This window comes from Zootoca vivipara, chromosome 11 (genome assembly GCF_963506605.1).
Source record: "Zootoca vivipara chromosome 11, rZooViv1.1, whole genome shotgun sequence".
Lineage (NCBI taxonomy): Eukaryota > Metazoa > Chordata > Lepidosauria > Squamata > Lacertidae > Zootoca > Zootoca vivipara.
The window spans coordinates 22,324,082-22,342,786 of record NC_083286.1 but is presented as its reverse complement, the minus strand read 5'-3'; the positions used below and the strand labels follow the sequence as shown (position 1 = coordinate 22,342,786).

Sequence of the window (18,705 nt, the reverse complement as noted above, 5' to 3'; positions counted from 1 at the left end):
CACAGAAATTGTGAGCTTTAAAGGAATTTGTTAGATTTCAATGCAAATACACACCTTTTGCAACCAAAGTGTTATGCAGGGCTTATGAAAGAAGTGATGACATGGAAGTTCTGTTACAATTTCTTCTTTGATATACTCGCTGCAGCAGATAGCACAGCACTGCTCCTGACCTACAGCTTAGGGAAACAAAGTACATATCAGCCTGCACTTTCAAAACCTAGGAGATCTCAAAGATTAAGGTGGCACAATTAGAAATATAAGCCTTCTAAGCATAAAGCTTTTGAAACTGGCCTCTAGTTCTAATTGCGGGTCAGATACTGCCATGCTAAAGCTTGCAAAAAACAAACAAACCCATAGGCCACCATTATTTTAATCAGAATTTGACTTGAGTTGTGAACATCTCATTTATGCTTACCATTGTGATCTTCTGTTATAATAATCTGTGGCAGACAGTCTATGCTCTCCTTACTAGCTGGTGGATGTGCCTGTTCAACATCAATTGCGAGGGACTCTAAATGTGCCAGAGCGGTCTAAAAAGATGCATAAGAAGCCATTTCTGTTATGCATAAGACAGATATAATTTATTCCTTTAAAAAAACCATTTAAAAGGGTTGCATGAAGCTCAACAACCTTAGAAAAGGATGGGCACAAATTGACATGCTTCTACATTTCGCCTCAGAAATGCTAAATTGATACAATATGTATGAGAGATCTGGTTGTAAATATTAATCTCTGACAATTAATTAAAGAATAAAATTTACTCCTTAATGACCATGAATCTATATTACTAAAGTGGATGAACCATCTGTCATCTTTTACTTCAGCAGGGGAGAGCGGTCCAAGTTCGATTGCCTTAGTAACAGCATGGTGCTACCATGGATTAGTCTCTCATTTCAACTACCTCACAGTTGTTACCAGTCCAATCTTCAGTTACAATAGTGGTTTGCATAGTTTAATGCTGCTATGGGACAGGTTATTAAGTCATGCTTCTAAAACATACGCTTCCGTCTTTGTGCCTTGCCTTACTTTAGCCAGCAGCTACATGAGGCATCCCCAAACTGCGGCCCTCCAGATGTTTTGGCCTACAACTCCCATGATCCCAGTGGTTGGGGAAGATGGGGATTGCAGTCCAAAACATCTGGAGGGCCGAAGTTTGGGGATGCCTGAGCTACATCTTCCTTTGTCCCCAAAATTGACTGTCCATGGTGCTCAGGCGGAAATGCAGTATAATCTCTTAGGAAAATGGAAACCAGATGGCATGTAGTACTGGTTTGCACATACAGAATGAGCTGCATATAGGTGATCAGGTGGTTCGATTGGGCTGCAGAATTAGGAACTTGCCTGTGGTGCCGCACACTTCAAAGATGCCTATGTTTGTTCAATATTACATCAAGAAAGCGTGTCTAAAAATTGAGAAACTCACCCACACAATGGCTATTATTATTTAAACAAACTTTCGTATGTCAATTTCATTGGGTATGTGGCCAAGATAACCGAACCCCCTTTCCATAACCACAAGAATGCAGTACATTTTTGCTCTGGGGTCTAACTGCTTAGACTACATCCATATTTCCAATTAAGTTCTGATTGATTATGCATGGTCATTTTGGTGAACAGATGCCAAATTTCACCTTCAACACTGCATCACAGTACTTAGTGAAAAAGTCCATAAATTTACATTACTTCCCCAGAAAAATACTAGAATGGCATTATTATTCATCATTTACAAAGAACTTTGCAGTTCTTCAATAAAAAATACAACATTGGAATATCTAAATCTATGTATTCTTTCAATACATAAATATTTATTCCATTAGACGACTTGCTGTTGTTTTAATTTAATATATTTTAAAAGGAAAACTGTTAGAAAGTCTGACAGAAAATATGTTCACTTACTCAGGAAATCAAAACAAATAGTACTTTGCATTTATACTGTGCATTTTGAGTGCTCAAAATGTTCCACATACATGTCTTCTGCACTCCCCACAACAGGTACCGTATGTTGGGCAGGCCAAGTTCTTCATATTGCAGATATGGGGCTGAGAAGATAGTGAGTTGCCCACAGCTTCTCAGTGAGTTAAAGGCTAATACCACTTGTGTTATGTTAAGCATACAACTCTAGTATTCAGATTTGTGCCAAACAAAAGATTAACAACTGTAGCAAAGTTGCGCTGTAGTTATGTTGTGCTTTCATAAACCTGTTGGCCACTTAAGGTAAGCTGTACTAAAAACTGCTTGGTACAGGTTTTAAGAAGCTTTAAACACTTCTCTAGATGAATTTTTTCCTCAAAACACATTGGCAACCATATTCATTTGTGCATCTGCCTTTTTGCTTTTGAATGTCTATGGCCGTTATTGATCCCCCTTTTGGGTATCACCAAGTTTGGTGCACAAGTGTCGTGAATCGCAAGTGTTTCTGAAACCTAGGGCAGCTGACAATTGTGTCCTAGAAGAGAACAAATAATTGAGACAAATTCTGCTGTTGTAGCAAAACTTATGGTTACAGGCAGGTATGGACACTGATATCAGAGCCTGCAATAAACCCAGATGCCAACTTTTCTGCCACATACACTTGGACAACACCAAACATTCCATCTCAGGACTATTTAATTGCTCATCTTTTAACATTGTGTATGCCATTAAATGCCAACAGTGCCCTTCAGCTCTCTATATCGGACAAACAGGCCAAACCCTACGCCAAAGGATAAATGGACATAAATATGACATCAGGAATCACAAGACAGAGAAACCAGTAGGAGAACACTTCAGTGTTAAAGACATTGGATTCTTATCTCATTATACATGATAAAGCTATCTTTAACCATATCACCCCTTGCTTTTCCAGTGGGATCAATCGTAAATTCTTCCTGTAAGACCAAATGCAGCCATAAACAGTCCGGCCCCTCCCCACTATATGTGGGGATCTGGTGAATTCTGTTTCAGTGTATCTGAAGAAGTGTGCATGCACACGAAAGTTCATACCAATGACAAACTTAGTTGGTCTCTAAGGTGCTACTGGGAGAATTTTTTAAAATTTTGTTTCAAAACTTATGGGACATTGTTAAAAAAAATACTGTGGGAAATGTATTCTGATTACAAAACTACTTTTCTCTGCTTGTACCTGTGCAAATATCTGATAGAACTTTATACCATTACTCCACCAGGCAATACAAATATTTCTCAGTAACATCATTCTCTACCTACTTTTCTTACTATTAATTATTATTAGCAGCTGCCTCTGCTTGTAGCAGAGTTCTGAATTTTCAAAATTGAGAAAGTTGTCAAAATATGAAAAAATTATTAACTAATTTATCCTTCAAGAAGAACCTGTCTGTTATATTTCCTCTGATTTCATGTTTAGTGAGATTATTTTTTCTAACTCCAACTTCACTGCACAAAATCCCAGTTTTCAAAGAAGGCGCAAAACATGTAATGAAATGTTGTGACATGCAGTCACCAACCCTTCTGCCTTGACCTACAGGGGATGTTCTCCCCCAGCCTTTCCACTAGCAAGCCAACACAGAAAGGTTATGAACAACTGGCTGCTCACAATGAGAATAATGTATTGCAAACAGTAAGAAATGCAGATCCAGCTGCTTGGAGATGCCACATTTATTAACAAACCTAGAATGATGGGAAACATAACACACATACAAATCTAAAAGATTAAGTTTAACTACATAAGCATGATGACAAAGTTACTTCAATGATTTGGAAGATTAATCTTCTAAACATCTAAAAGAGTTAAAGAAAGAGGGAAATATTTTTTGCAGTAAGGCTGCCATCTTAAACTTAAAGAAGGAATAAAACAATTCAATGCTATGTTATATTAAACATTTGCTTATGTTTCCCTTTACAACTGCTTTGCAACACAATTTCAGTATCTAGTTTAAGTCAGTGGTTCCCCAACTTTTCCCCCTATGGACCACTTGAAAATTGCTGAAGGTCTTGGCAGACCACTTGACATCATTTTCCTGTCTATTGTAGCAACTGTAATTCCACATAATTCAAATAATAATAAAATAAAATGAATGAATAAACAAACACACAATTCAAATAATACAAATATTCAGTGTGATGGACGTCTCCCATCTTCAACCACAAATTCATAGATTTGCCACAGACTATCTGAATGAAGTTTGTGATCTGCTGGTATAGGACATGCAGCACACACTTTCAACATAAAACACATCAGCAGGGCACCAGAACTATATTTAACTTAGATAAAAGTTCTGTTGATGAGGGTAGAATACACCCAATACCATTTCTAGATAACATAGGAATGTAAGAAGTATTCAAAATTATTCAAAAAGGCTAAGCCAGATCTAAATAAATCTACAGCCAAAACTGCCACAAAATGACAAGTACATTTCTTGCACAGCTCCTCCCTGATAAAGAAACACTAAGCATGTTATTTAAATGCGGCACATGGAAAAGGAATCTTTGTTTAAAGGTGTTGAAATAAATATATTGGCAAAGGAATAAAACATTCAACTGAAGCAGTGTTTGACTAGTACTGGTATATTTTCCCCACTTGAAAACAACTTCTCTAAGCTACGTATTTCAAGAGCACACAGTGTTTTAAAGGAATTCACCTAAACGTTGATAACACAATGCTCAAAGTCAGTTCTGAATTTCCCTCTTAAAACCAAGTTCAAGAAACTCAACCATCTTCTAAAAGGAGTTGTTAGAATCACAAACTTTTCTCTTTTTATAGGAGATATGAAATAAAACATTGAAAGAAATACACAGAAGTCTTTGGCAAAAGGGCAAATGGCTTGTTTTTAAATCAAATAAAATGGAGAACTCATTTATTAACAAGGAATCACACAACTTATTTTTATACACAACTAGCTGTACCGCCACGCGTTGCAGTGGCCCCCCTCCCCCCAATCATATATATATATATAACTATTGTTGATTTCTGCTGTCCCTCAACATGTAATAAAGATTGTATGTGTGAACAAAAAAATGTTTGCCATTATTGTATGAAAGAAAATATCAAGAATGTCTAAGGAAATTAGTACCCCTATGTGATATCCTAGGGCAACTGCCAGGGTCGACCAAAACTGCTGCCAGGTTCCAATACTACCAATAAGCCTGTCCCAGGTAGCACGCTTGTAGCAATACCAACAAGGGACTTGTCACACTTCCCTGAGCTTACTGGTGCCCTGATCTTTAGGAAAGCTAGTGTGGTACAGTGGTCAGTATTAGAGACAAGATTCAAATCCATAAACAAATATTTTCTGTAATCTATGGGTGTGGCTGTCTCTCATCCCTCAACATAAGTTATGCTTCAAAAAGTTGCATAGAAACTGAAGGTCTTAACTCCAAGAAATTAGTTTTCCCCTGGCCAATATTATATATAACTGACTAAAGTTCATCCCATTTTACTAAATGGAAAACCTACATCTCAACAGCTTTTCCAATTATGCATTCAGAAGTGCTTTTCCCCCACTTCAGACATTAGCCAGAAAAAAATGTGTTTTCCGTTTATTCATGAACTCAACAGGGAAAGCACAGAATTATTGGGGCAGGAGAAGAAAAGAAAAAAAAATGCAGAAAAAAGGATGTGCAGGATAATTTCAGCAGTGACAGGCACAGTGATTTATTTATTTGAATATTCAGCAGACCTGAGCCCAAAAGCTTAGGACTGGTCTATATGCAACCTTGATGCTCTTTCCTCTACCCTCTACCCTCTCATTTCTCCAGTAGTTGACCCCATGTCCAAATTCTGAATCTACATTTTTGAAAACATAAATCTGCATTATTCATTTAGACCACTAAACATTGTTATTTTTAATAACGCAACAACATACAACTCAGGCAATTCCTAATTTAATTTTACTGAGTAGAGAGAATCCAAAAGGCACCTGGCAAAAATGTCACTAAAGTGGCATTAATAGCCGAGCATGCAGACCCAACTGCAGGAAATCCAGGGAACATGTGAATATATTACAGATTAGTATTATATGCTCCCTATGCTGTTCAAGAGGTTGTGACGGAATTCTCTAGTTCAAACATATCCAGAATACTTTCCCAGGCTAGAATGGAAAGGATCCAAGAAACTATCAGGTTCACAATTGTTACAACAGGTGGCTGAAATATTGTTAGCCCAAATAAATACTGTGTTTCTCATATTATAAGTCATGTCTTATATTAATTTTTTCCTGAAAAAAACACAGCATGGCTTATTTTCAAGGGATGTCTTAATAAAAAAAAAAATAAAGTACCGGTACCGGTATCTGTACAGACCACAGACCTGCTCCCACCGGGTCTTCGCGCGCGGCAGGCAGAGGCTGCAGCCGGGTCCTGGGGCTGCGCGCGCGGCAGGCAGAGGCTGCAGCCGGGTCCTGAGGCTGCAGCCGGGTCCCGGGTGTCCGCGCGCAAAGGCTACAGCCGGGTTCTGGGGCTGCGCGCGCTGCGCGCTGAGGCTGCAGCCGGGTCCTGGGGCTGCGCGCGCTGAGGCTGCAGCCGGGTCCCGGGTGTCCGCGCGCAAAGGCTACAGCCGGGTTCTGGGGCTGCACGCGCTGCGCGCTGAGGCTGCAGCCAGGTCTCGGGGGTTAACGCGGCAGCAGCAACCCTTCTTTGCCACAGACCTTCTTCCACCACCCGGTACGGCTTATTTTCGAGGTATGCCTTATATTTTTCCACCTCAGGAAAATCCTGCCATGCCTTATTTTGTAGGGATGCCTTAAAATATGAGAAACACGGTAGAACTGGGTTTAGTTTTGGGAGGAGGACTTTTCAACCTTCCTTGTTCACTAAAAAGCAGAAGTTTATTATATTTCTCATTACATTAAGATTCCAAGTGTTCAATGACCTCTAAACTTGGATCTAAATTACTTGTGATCATATGGCCTGTTCTGGTACTTATCCCAATTTTTTTAGTTATTAAAAAAAACCCCATAACTTAGGAAATAGCTGAATTTACCCATATCTGAAAGCCTGAAACTGATCTCCTACATAATATTGAACTTAATACAGAACAAACTAGAGAAAATGTTATACTGAACAGCAGGCGCCAAAAATTTGACACCGAGGGCTATCTCTATATACTCTGAGACGCCTGTTTCTTGGGAGAAAAGCGATGACAAACCTAGACAGCATCTTAAAAAGCAGAGACATCACCTTGCCAACAAAGGTCTGTATAGTTAAAGCTATGGTTTTCCCAGTAGTGATGTATGGAAGTGAGAGCTGGAACATAAAGAAGGCTGATCGCCGAAGAATTGATGCTTTTGAATTATGGTGCTGGAGGAGACTCTTGAGAGTCCCATGGACTGCAAAAAGATCGAAGATCAAACCTATCCATTCTGAAGGAAATCAGCCCTGAGTGCTCACTGGAAGGACAGATCCTGAAGCTGAAGCTCCAATACTTTGGCCAGCCCATGAGAAGAGAAGACTCCCTGGAAAAGACCCTGATGTTGGGAAAGATGGAGGGCACAAGGAGAAGGGGACGACAGAGGACGAGATGGTTGGACAGTGTTCTCGAAGCTACCAACATGAGTCTGACCAAACTGTGGGAGGCAGTGGAAGACAGGAGTGCCTGGATTGCTCTGGTCCACGGGGTCATGAGGAGTGGGACACACCAAGGTCACCAGCCCTTACCCTTCCCCTACAACAGGTGAGGCAGGGACCTTGTGACATGATGCTGACCCCCAGAGGTGCCCTGAATACTTGCAAAGTACAATGCATCTTCCTTTCCAGCTCCTAAATCAGGGAGAGCCCTTGCCCTTCTCTATGTTCTATAGAAGAATTGCACCTCTTTCCAAAGTAGTAATAACAAATAGCGTGTTCCAGCTTGGCTTTAAAAAAACTTGACTTAAAGCAGAAACCAATGAGTGGTTTGGATCAGATGTCCCAGTACTGCTGAACCTGGGGGAGGTGGCCAGTCGCTTAAATGGGAGACTAATGGCAGCCATGTGTAAGACGCTATACAAATACAGTGGTGCCTCACAAGATGAATTTAATTCATTCTGTGAGTCAATTCGTTTTTCGAAAAATTCGTCTTGTGAATCCCATAGGAATGCATTGGGGGGGGAAATGCCCATAGGAACGCATTAATTGAATTTCAATGCATTCCTATGGGAAACCGCGATTCGCTAGACGAATTTTTCACAAAACGAATTTGTCTAGCGAAAAATTCGTCTAGCAGGGAATTCGTCTAGCAAGGTACCACTGTATAAATATTTTTTTAAAAACCTTGGCTGGATCTAGACACGTCAAAGAAGCGATTCAGTTAAACGCATCGTAAACTCATACAGGGAAATCCGGTAGAGAAAGACAGCACTCCACGGCACCATATGGTGTCAAAGTGTTATATTGCATATACAACACATATAAAACGCCTTTTCTTTACCAATCTAGCTGAGTCCCTTGACTTAAACCAGGGGGAGTATATAAACACATTCCCATGCTACAAGGATGAATGAACAAAACTGAAATAATTGAGACATCCATCCAGCAACATATACATTATAAATAGAAATATTGCCAATGTTTTTTACACTGCATTTAAGACAATGCAGTACGCTCAATGCTCATATAGCAGATGTTTAATAGAAAAATCCTGTTTTAATCGAGCAAAATTGAAGGACAGAATAAAGTTGATGCAGATATCTTTATACTCCCTTTCCTCATTTCTTCCTAAAGAGCAGTCCAAATTCCTTTGCACCCCACCTCCTGAGGGCTGAGCCTTTTTGCCACCGCCCTATTTTGGGGGTAGGGGCTGGACCCCTCCAGTGTTCAAAAAGCTATGTTCCACCTCCACTGTCAGAGCCACTGTGCCTATGACTACCAATTGCTTGGAGTCACTGTGGGGACAGTCCTACTGTACTCAGGTGCTTCTTGTGGGCTTCCTCACAGGTGTGATAAATATGAAAATGCCTAATCCACAGTGCATGTTCGTGCTAATATAAATGTAGCTGAGCTATGTTTTCCCTCAGTTTAACTAATCTTAAAATGAAAACTTATAAAAGTATTGCATTACCTCCATGGCCTGTGCCAGTCGTTCTTCCAGGGCCATATATGTAAGGAACTGGGGATCCACATAAGAAATGGCTTGAGCAACACCCAAGCCATCACCAAATTCATCAAGCAGCCTAGGGGAAAAGCAGGATTTATGTTCTCAATTGCCGTTAGATACCATATTCCCCCCCCCAAAAAAACTGGGCTGTTACAAGGGGCTGCATACATTTGCCTCTCATGTTTCAGAACTTCAGACAGTTCTCAGTCTGAAAAACAAGGCACACAAAGAAACCTACTGCTGCCAGGAAAAACAACAATTCAACAGGCTTGGCATGGAGATCTTAGAACATGCATGCAACACAAAATCAACCTGATTAGCAGTATTTTCAATATGGTACCTTAACAGCCAAAATTTCTTTTCTTTGAGTCAAAAAGTGTTGGCTCTTTTAGGGTGACTACAGTTCCTCTGGGAGAAATAAGTGAAAATGTCATCTCCAGGGCTGAGCTTTAAGAGGTTTTTCTTGAATTTTTCTTTTAAGTTGTGCTAATGAATACTTAGGCGGGAACTAGAGCTGAGCTGCCATGCAGAAAGTAAACACAAAAAAATATCTGCAGCTACAGGATTTTTACTATAGTAATCCGTTAGTGAGTGGCAGACCAAAAATTCCACCTTTGCACAATTGGCCTTGCTGGTAAGTCCCCCATGTATGCCAAGGAAACAGGTGGCATGTGAGGTCAATCCTTAGCAATGGCCCAACATGCTAACAGGCCTTCCTTTTTGATATGGACATGCAGTGTGTAAGCACGAGTTGCCTCATTAAGCCTCCCCTCCCTTCAACATGCAATTCTCCAAACTCCCTCCCTCGACCCCAGACACATTTTAATTTGCGCAGAGGACGGAGGAGGGAAATCACAGTGCTATATAGCAATTGGGAAGCTAGCAGAACATCTCTCTAATTTGATTCAGAGGCTCACCAAATGCTGAGACCCAAAGCTCATAATACATTTCAGTAGTTAAGTTAACCTGTTACAGCCGCACAGAACGTTCATTTCTCAGTTGATTTTAATGCAGGCAACACGCGAGTGGTGAATGTCTCAAATAAGCATCAGCACATAGTAAAGTACCTCCATTCCACGTCTAGATCTTCACTCATACTGGAATCGTCTTCCAGATTGTTGTTTCCATCCAACATGAAAAAGCCAGGATGCACAAAATGGCTCACTTGGTCATTTTCCTCATCACTGCTGCTTTCAATTTCTTCATGATATTGCAACCAAGGAATTTCACCGTCCTCTAGGGTAGTCTGTTCCCTTTATACAAAAATGAGAAAAGCTATACAAAATGAAAGTAAAACTACATGTAAGCAAGTGTACAGAGTGTGTTCTTCATTGGTGAATGCTCATATTATGTCCAGCTGCAAGCAAACGAAACCTGGCAGCCATTTTCCATAGAAAGCAGCACATCCTATTAAGTAACGATTCAACAGCAATAGTTAAAATACCATTATTTCTTTTTTTAAAAATTGAGAGGGAGTAAGTATATACAGGGACGCAGGTGGCGCTGTGGGTTAAACCAGAGCCTAGGGCTTGCCGATCAGAAGGTCGGCGGTTCAAATCCCTGCGACGGGGTGAGCTCCCGTTGCTCGGTCCCAGCTCCTGCCAACCTGTAGCAGTTCAAAAGCACGTCAAAGTGCAAGTAGATAAATAGGTACCACTACACCGGGAAGGTAAACGGCGCTTCCATGTGCTGCTCTGGTTCTCCAGAAGTGGCTTTGTCATGCTGGCCACATGACCTGGAAGCTGTACGCCATCTCCCTCGGCCAATAATTCGAGATGAGCGCCGCAACCCCAGAGTCGGCCACGACTGGACCTAATAGTCAGGGGTCCCTTTACCTAAGTATATACATATGATATATACATTTATCTAATGTCTGCATAAACTGCTCTGGTGATGTGAGCCAAAGCCCCTAGCACATTGTGCAGGGAAGATATCACCCTACTACTCTTCTTTGTCTAGTCCATTTATGAATCTATAGTTGAATTTTGTATTCTCCTACTACTATAGCACAATGATGACAGTTTAACATGCTTTTAGAAGTTTTTTTATTAAAAAATACTTTAAAATGTTTTTACTTCATTTTAATTGTTTTATTACTTTGGTGGTTGCTGTCCAGGGCTCCCATGGGAGGAAGGGCAGAACATAAATTTACTAAATGAATAAAAATCATTTTAAACCCTCACTGTTTATTGAACGTTCTACCTTGCATAATTATTGAATGATACTGTTTCCCCCATTTTATAAACAGAATACAAAACAAAGGTTTTATTGTAACTGAAAATTAGTGATTTTGCTCTGGAGAGGAATAAATCTGCCATCTTCACAAAATGCAAATCATGAATGTAGGCTGTAATTGGATCATTTGGAAGGCAGATAGTCAGAGAAGTGAGTAGGACAAGTTAAAGCAGCTGGCTAACTACAAGAGAAGAGAAATTTATTAATCAGAGCTGTAATTTTTGCAATATTAAATTTATTTTTCATAAATATTAATAGTAGTCAGAAAATATCCCTTTGGGAATTGAGCCTGGATAGTTCAGCTGGTTGGAGCATGGTGCTGATAATGCCAGGGTTTCAGGTTCGATCCCCTTATGGGGCAGCTGCATAGTCCTGCATGATGATCCTCAGAGTCCCTTCCAACTCTTCAGAATCTATGATTCTATGAATTGTGGAAGTGGAAACATCCACTAAGAACATTATAGTAAAAAGCAAATTATATAGTACAAAAGGAGCAAACCTGAACAAAGTAGTGCACTTATGATTAGGACACTAAACGGGTACAGCTTTTTTCACCTTTTATACAAGGAATGAGCCTCAAACTCCTGAGAATCTGGCACCGTGTGCTAGAATGAGGAGGCAGACCAATGACTCAATCAGCACTACACAAGTGGCTACTACTTGTACTGAATGACTGCGGAGGGCCTTAGTAGAACTATTACCTGCTCTTTGTAGAGTTCCTGCTCTTGATCCTTCTGTGTGAAAAGACAATGACACATTGTGGGCTTATACAACTCTACATCTAATAGTGTCCCTTCACTGATGAAAAACTCTTTGATTCAGCACAGGCTTCCATTAGCGAAAAGAGAGGGGGAGCATTTTCACATATTCTTCCTTCCCTCTGCAGCAACCTGCACACACTCAAGGGACTATAGGAGAAAGCAGGAGTTTGTGAAAATCACTTTCCTCTCACCTTTTAACTCATAGAAGTCTCCACTGGATCAAAAAGTCTTCTGTCAGCAAAGAAATACAATTAGATATAACCCTTTGTTTCCCCCCATCTGTCTTAACACAAAACAAAACAATCCAAGCTGTGTGTGTTTCTCTTAGCTTGAAATGTGAAGCTTGAGCAATTCTCTTCTTGATGAGAAAATAGGCTAAATAAAGCAGTTTATAAACCTACATGAGACTAACTCTGGCTAAATTAGCTGCAACTGAAATTTATCTTGCTTACTGATCACAGTCTGCTGACTTTATATAAAGGTCAACAATATCAAATGATTTACCATACCTTCATATTTTTTGTGTGAAAATAGGGAGCGGGAATAATTTAAAGTTAGCTGCTATTTAAAAACTGTCAGCACTATGTATTCAAGAAGACACGTACTTCTTATCTAAATCACTCTGTAAGAGTCACGATTTTTTATATTGTAGTCATGTGACACGAAAAAGGTCATTAGCATGCAAGTAAAAGAATTTCCTTTTCAATTGCTTTATTGTGTAGGTGGACAAAATTATGGTCTTAATTATATTTTTCTTTCCATTTCCAAAAAAAACCCACAACCCAAGTCAATGTTTTAGAATGAATCACATGATTCTTCACTACTTATTTGCAACAAGACATTCCTACTGCTCTAGTCCAGTTCCTCAAAAGTGACTGACTTAAGAGGAAAGGTCATTAGAATCCCTGCTAATGAATTCTCAAGCTCTGTGCAACTGGTTGTACACAAGCATGACAAACTGGCACAGCTCTAAGAAAACATGACAATTTTACCAGACCAAGAATTATATATGTTCTGTTTAGCAGAACTGAAGAACTGGAGGGAGTGGTCTAAGCAGCTTTATTGCAGCAACAAAAGCCCACTTTGAGGTTTTCAAGTATCTTATACAACAAATTTATACCTTTCTCCCAATGTTGGTATCGAATATGTAATGGAGCACATGCACCTGTGAAAATTACATAATCAATGACGCTTCTCTTAACATAACCTTTCTGCTATGGCCAAATTGTAACCCAGCAAGGTAACAACAATGGGGAAAAAAACCATTTCACCATATATAATTTTTCTTACAATTTGATATCACAGACTTTTTGTTTGAGACTCCCTTTTGATTTTCCCAGTGAAAAATGCAGGAACAAGTCAACGTAGGGCAAAAGCTAGTTTTATTATGAGTCACGGTTGTCTTAAAAGATTTAAATTCCTGGACGACCCTTTAAACTGTGCTTTCACAATGAAACTACTGAATTAGACAAATTTATCTTACATCCATCATTACTGACTTTCTTGAGAATAAACAAGTTTAATAAGGTAAGATAACACACTGATTTTAGAGATACCATACTAAATTAGGAGCAGAATGAGGCCACATTAATGTTTTAGCTGTGGATATATCAGTGGATATACCAATGTTATTTATTAGCACTATAACTACTCTTATTGCCTGCAGCCCTTATTGCTCTAATCTTACCAGCTCACCTTGCAGCTGGGTGATAAAAATAAATAAATATGTGAGACAAAAAGCTATGTGGTACAGCTTTATTGAGACTGTAACACTTCAGAATGCAGATAGAGGAAATGTATGTTGGAATGGTCCTCTCTGCACCAAAACAGAAACAGCTGGTTTCTCTCTTATGTGATCATTTTCTAAGTGCTCTTACTTGTTGTTACCTTGACATTTTTGACAGTTCATAAATGATAAAGCAAGTAAAATGGAGAGAACAGCCACTTCAACAGTGATATATAAAGCTGGCTGCATCCTGGAGTAGGCCCTGCACTTGTAAGTTACTGAGGCACAGAGCAAGAACAGTATCTGTAAATGCGTAAAAAGGCTTTAGCACACGAAGAGAACACTCGGTAACAGTGACATCATTGTGCACCATCCCATACCCCTCAACTGGTGTCCAGTAAACTCTTATCACATTCCATATAATTATTACATTACTAACAAACTGCAGCCTTCAAGTCACCATCTATGCGCTTGAATAGAACTAAACCAAAGCTGAATTTGCTGCTTGACAATCACACCCCACCAACCCCCAGGAGATGTCACTATTTGGAGTCTTCATTACCCGTAACACTTCAACTTGACAAAATCATGGAAGATTGGACTGGACATACTTGGCATGTCTACAAAAATAAACTATGCCAGAGTAAGCAGATGCTGCTTTTCATGGTGAGGGAGTCATAGTGTATTGAAGCTATAGATACAGGCAATCCTTGCTTTGCACGGGAGTTATGCTCCAGATGCCCATGCAGGGGCGTTGCTAGCCACTTTGATACCCGGGGCATCAAACGCAGAGGCACCCCTCGGGGGCGGGACGCCGCTCCGCAGCATCATGACATCACAATGCATTCGTCATGACATCATGACGTGCGGGCATGATGCCCCTCGCTGGCACGCCCCTCGCCTCCATCCAGAGAGAGAGCGTGTTGGCTGAGCAAGCCCCTGCAGCGCCTAGCAAGGTTTTCGCCGGGCGGCTGCCGGGACCAGCTTGCTCCCTCGGCCAATGCACGCTTTTGGTGATGTTTTCAGGTCACTTGCGGATTCAGTGCCATGTATGAACACACATCAAATGCACGTAAATTGGTTTTTGCCTGCACACTGTATGTCACATATTCAATGTGCTGAAAGGCTGTAGGCTTATTGGTTCTGCATCTCTCTCTCAGCTAAACCTTACTGATCACAAAATAGGATATCAATGACCCCCAAAGCTGTTGATAATGCAGAGTATAGCAGAGCTAATGAAGACGAAAGAGGAGATTGAAGTCAACATCTACTTGGAAAACCTTACCTGATGTTACATACTGAAACTTATCCAAAATGGGACCCCCAAAAGCTAATTATATACTTTCTGCTGGAATTATTTCAGCCAATGATCCCATATGGAACAGTACATAATAATTAGTTTTCTTCTAACAGCAACTATCACAGTAAAGTGTACATAATACATCAATAATTCTTACTGAGTAGTACACTTCATTCTATAAGATAACATACCCTGCTTGGAAACCAAACTCATTATGTTCCTCTTCCACACCACTGCTGTCACTCTGCAATTCAGGTTCCTGCTCCTCTTTTCCTGGGAGAGTCTCCCAGCTCTCATCACTGGAGGACTGATCTTTCACTGTCACAGCAAAATAGGAGGGCAGAGATGCAGACCATTCACCATCACTGCATTCAGAGCTGCAATATAAGATATTCCATTTGCATTTACAATGCTAGTTGATTTTTACGTAGAAGTTAACATGCTGACTGTGATCTAGCCAAGCTAAGTATATTTCTGTCCCAAAAACTATGAGAGAAATTTAAGCACAAGCTTAACTCCCCCATTGAAATCAGTGAGATTTGGTCATGCTTAAAGTTTGGATGGATTGTATGTCAATTGTATTTACTGTATATTCCTGCGTATAAGACTACTTTTTAACCCAAGAAAATCTTCTGAAAAGTCGGGGGGGGGGGTCATCTTATACGCCGGGTCGCATTTCTTATACGGCGAGTATATCCCAAACTCTATATTTTAACTGGAAAAGTTGAGGGTCGTCTTATACACCCAGTCGTCTTATACGCCGGAATATACGGTACTGTTTCTCTATGCATTGTTTCAGTACACAATATATCGCCGAAAACAAAATAAAAATGAAAATGCATATCTTCCTTTTGGAGGACAAACTAAAAGCTGCCAATTCTTCTACTGATTATGGTCAACAAAATTTTCTTTCCCAAATCCAAATGTTTTCAAGCCTCTAAATCATGGACATCTAAAGAGATCTCTGCTAATTGGAAACTGGGGGTTAGTCTCGCTATTTGGAGTTGGTTAAACAGAAAATGGGAAATAGCTCTTTCAGAACACTTTACGTACCATAGCAAAGTAGATCAAGAGCAATCTAAACTGTAACTTGACTGTATAATTGCATCATTGTACTTCAAAGTTGTTTGTTGTTATTGTTATTAAAGCCAATAAAATGTGTATTTCAAAAAAATAAAGCAAGAATCTGAAGGCATTTCTGCCCTGGCATGCTTTCAGTGTGTAATTGTAAATCTTGCTGTTGCATGATTTAACTGCTTTGATGTTGTTGGTTTTGGTTAATTGCTTGTTTGTGCTGTGTTTTATTACAGCTTTTTAACCTATTATAAGTAAATAACAATAAATTACCTTTGAGAAATATACACTTGAGATGTTTAATATCTTAGCTCCTAGTCAATTTTCAATAACTGGGAGTGAGAAACATTTGCCAAATAACAAATCTGATCCATGATTTTCAAACAAAATGAAATCAAACGAACAAAATTTATGTCAGAAAGGGTGGATTCAATGAACAGTACTATATACAGTTTCATCCAAAGCCATGACACATTTGTACAAGTCTTGTGGCAATAAAGCTCCATGTGTAATATTTTAGACTACAAATACCGTACTACCTGAAGCAGTCAGCTTGGTCTGCTTCTCAGTTAAATAAAATAAATAAATAAGCTGCTTTTACAAGTCTAGATGACGGTTCTATCTAAAAGCAATTAACTGAAATAGCTGGTTAGAATGTTGCTTCCCATTACTTATTCCCAACATAGAAATGTATTTGAATAGCCGTAAAATGTTTCTAGCATTTCCCACAAAACACTTATATAGTCATTCATATACTACTGTACTTTGCATTTTTCTTAACCATACCTGATTTCCACATTTAAAAATTCTAAAGAATGAAGCAGTTCTAACCTAATTAGCTGCAGACATATTTAAGACCCAGAACGAAAATTTTCTTAAGACAATTACGCTGTATTTTTCTGACCACGTTATGGGACAATGTGCAAATGTGATTTTTCCTCTGCCATATGTTCATGGCTTTGTTGAAAATAATTTAAACTAAGAAGTAATATGCTGCATTCCAATAGATTTTCCAAGATTGTACAGCATTCAGTTGCTCCAACAGCGCAGAAGTTAAATATGATGAAATACTTCCATCTGTTCTTTATTCCCACTTGCAAAGGAGCACATGCTCATGACATGAGAGTAGTTCAATTAAAACAAAATACCCAGAAGAATGAACAACTATGGAGTTGGTGCCTTGATGGAATGAACTAGTAGATGCTGAACATAATTTTCATTCTCAGAAATACCGAAGTGGTTTGGGCACCTCTTATTTTAGGATACAGACCCAAAGGTGTGCATAGTAACCCCTAAACAGTTTAATGCTTTAACCGTTTTTCAAAACGCACCCTTCTGTTATTACCCTTCCAATTATTCACTCTCTTTCCCCAGTTGTTGAACAATTTAGAAACAGGCCACCATTGTAAAATTCCAGCACTTTTTAATTATATTTAAAATCCAAGTCTTCGTAATTACACTGTGCAACAATACCCAGTTAGCACTGAGGGAATGATTAAAAGTAAAGCTGGAATGCAGCCAAATTAGAGAATCATTATGGATACAGCTATTATTTCTTCTTTTACTTGAGTGTTTGAACAAATTAACTTTGTGTCACAAAGTAGATTTAACATGGCAGAAACACATTTGCGCTTTTAATGAAGAGGTGCGTTTAAATAGAGGAGAGCTCAGCACATGGAAATTTCATAGCTGCTTTTCATTCAGGTCCAAGTTCCATGGAAAATGCCTTAAATATGCTAAAAAAAAAAATAAAGTACTTCCATTCATTAAAACATTCAAAGAAAGGATAATGCAAAGGATATCCTACAGATACAGCTCTGAAACAGTTGTTTTCTTTATTTGAAGGTGCAGAGAGCGCATTAGTTTCAACTATGGGAAATTAAAAATCTACTTAACTATCTAAAATTACTATACAGGATACAACAACCAAATGAAGGCAGTTGAGGAGGTTGGGGAGAAGGCTGGGAAAAAGGCATTGATGCAATGGCTCCCTGAACTTTTCTTTTGAAGCTAGTTTCAGTGGTGAGAAGAGCTGAAATTAATTAGCCCCCTCACCTTCCAAAGCTAGATTCGGGGTATGTATCTTTGGGGATGCATCTTTTTAGGGGGAGGCATGGCCTCCACTAGAAGGTGGGCATTAATGCCACCAATCCTGTGCTGTGGAACACTCTTCCAGCAGATTCAGCAAAGACCCTTGATTCAGCAAACACCCTTGCTTTTATTTCCAGGCATCTCTTAAAGACCTTTTTATGTAGACAAGCCTATGCAACTGCTTACATTTTTGGATGAGCCAGTCATTTTAATAATTCTCAACTGTTTTTATGGTGTTTTGTTGTATGTGCTGCTGTACAGTGCCTTGTTGTATTGTTTGAATTGGCAGTATATACTTTTATTAATAAATCAGAGGTGGGAGTTTGTGCACACAAGGATCAGTACAATGAGAAGGTGTACAGTTCGAAATCTCACCTCACCCATGCTGAAAACACCCTGCCCTACTCTACTTGATAGAACAATTTCCATTTTTTGGAAACTGATTTTCCAAAAGCATTAAAGATGCTTGAAGCGGCATATTCCTGTGGCCTAA

The 18,705-nt window shown here is 39.4% G+C and overlaps 1 protein-coding gene across 2 annotated transcripts in view; it reads right to left on the bottom strand.

The window, feature by feature from the left end:
• PJA2 (praja ring finger ubiquitin ligase 2) overlaps positions 1 to 18,705 on the bottom strand; it is a 38,018-nt gene that overhangs the window by 3,762 nt on the left and 15,551 nt on the right. For both annotated transcript variants that reach the window (XM_035099741.2, XM_035099742.2), the window contains 5 exons: positions 15,239 to 15,424; positions 10,093 to 10,278; positions 8,990 to 9,101; positions 416 to 530; positions 55 to 176 (listed from right to left, as the gene is read on the bottom strand). In XM_035099741.2, coding sequence (XP_034955632.2) covers positions 55 to 176; positions 416 to 530; positions 8,990 to 9,101; positions 10,093 to 10,278; positions 15,239 to 15,424 — 721 coding nt within the window. The remainder of the gene's footprint in view (positions 1 to 54; positions 177 to 415; positions 531 to 8,989; positions 9,102 to 10,092; positions 10,279 to 15,238; positions 15,425 to 18,705) is intronic.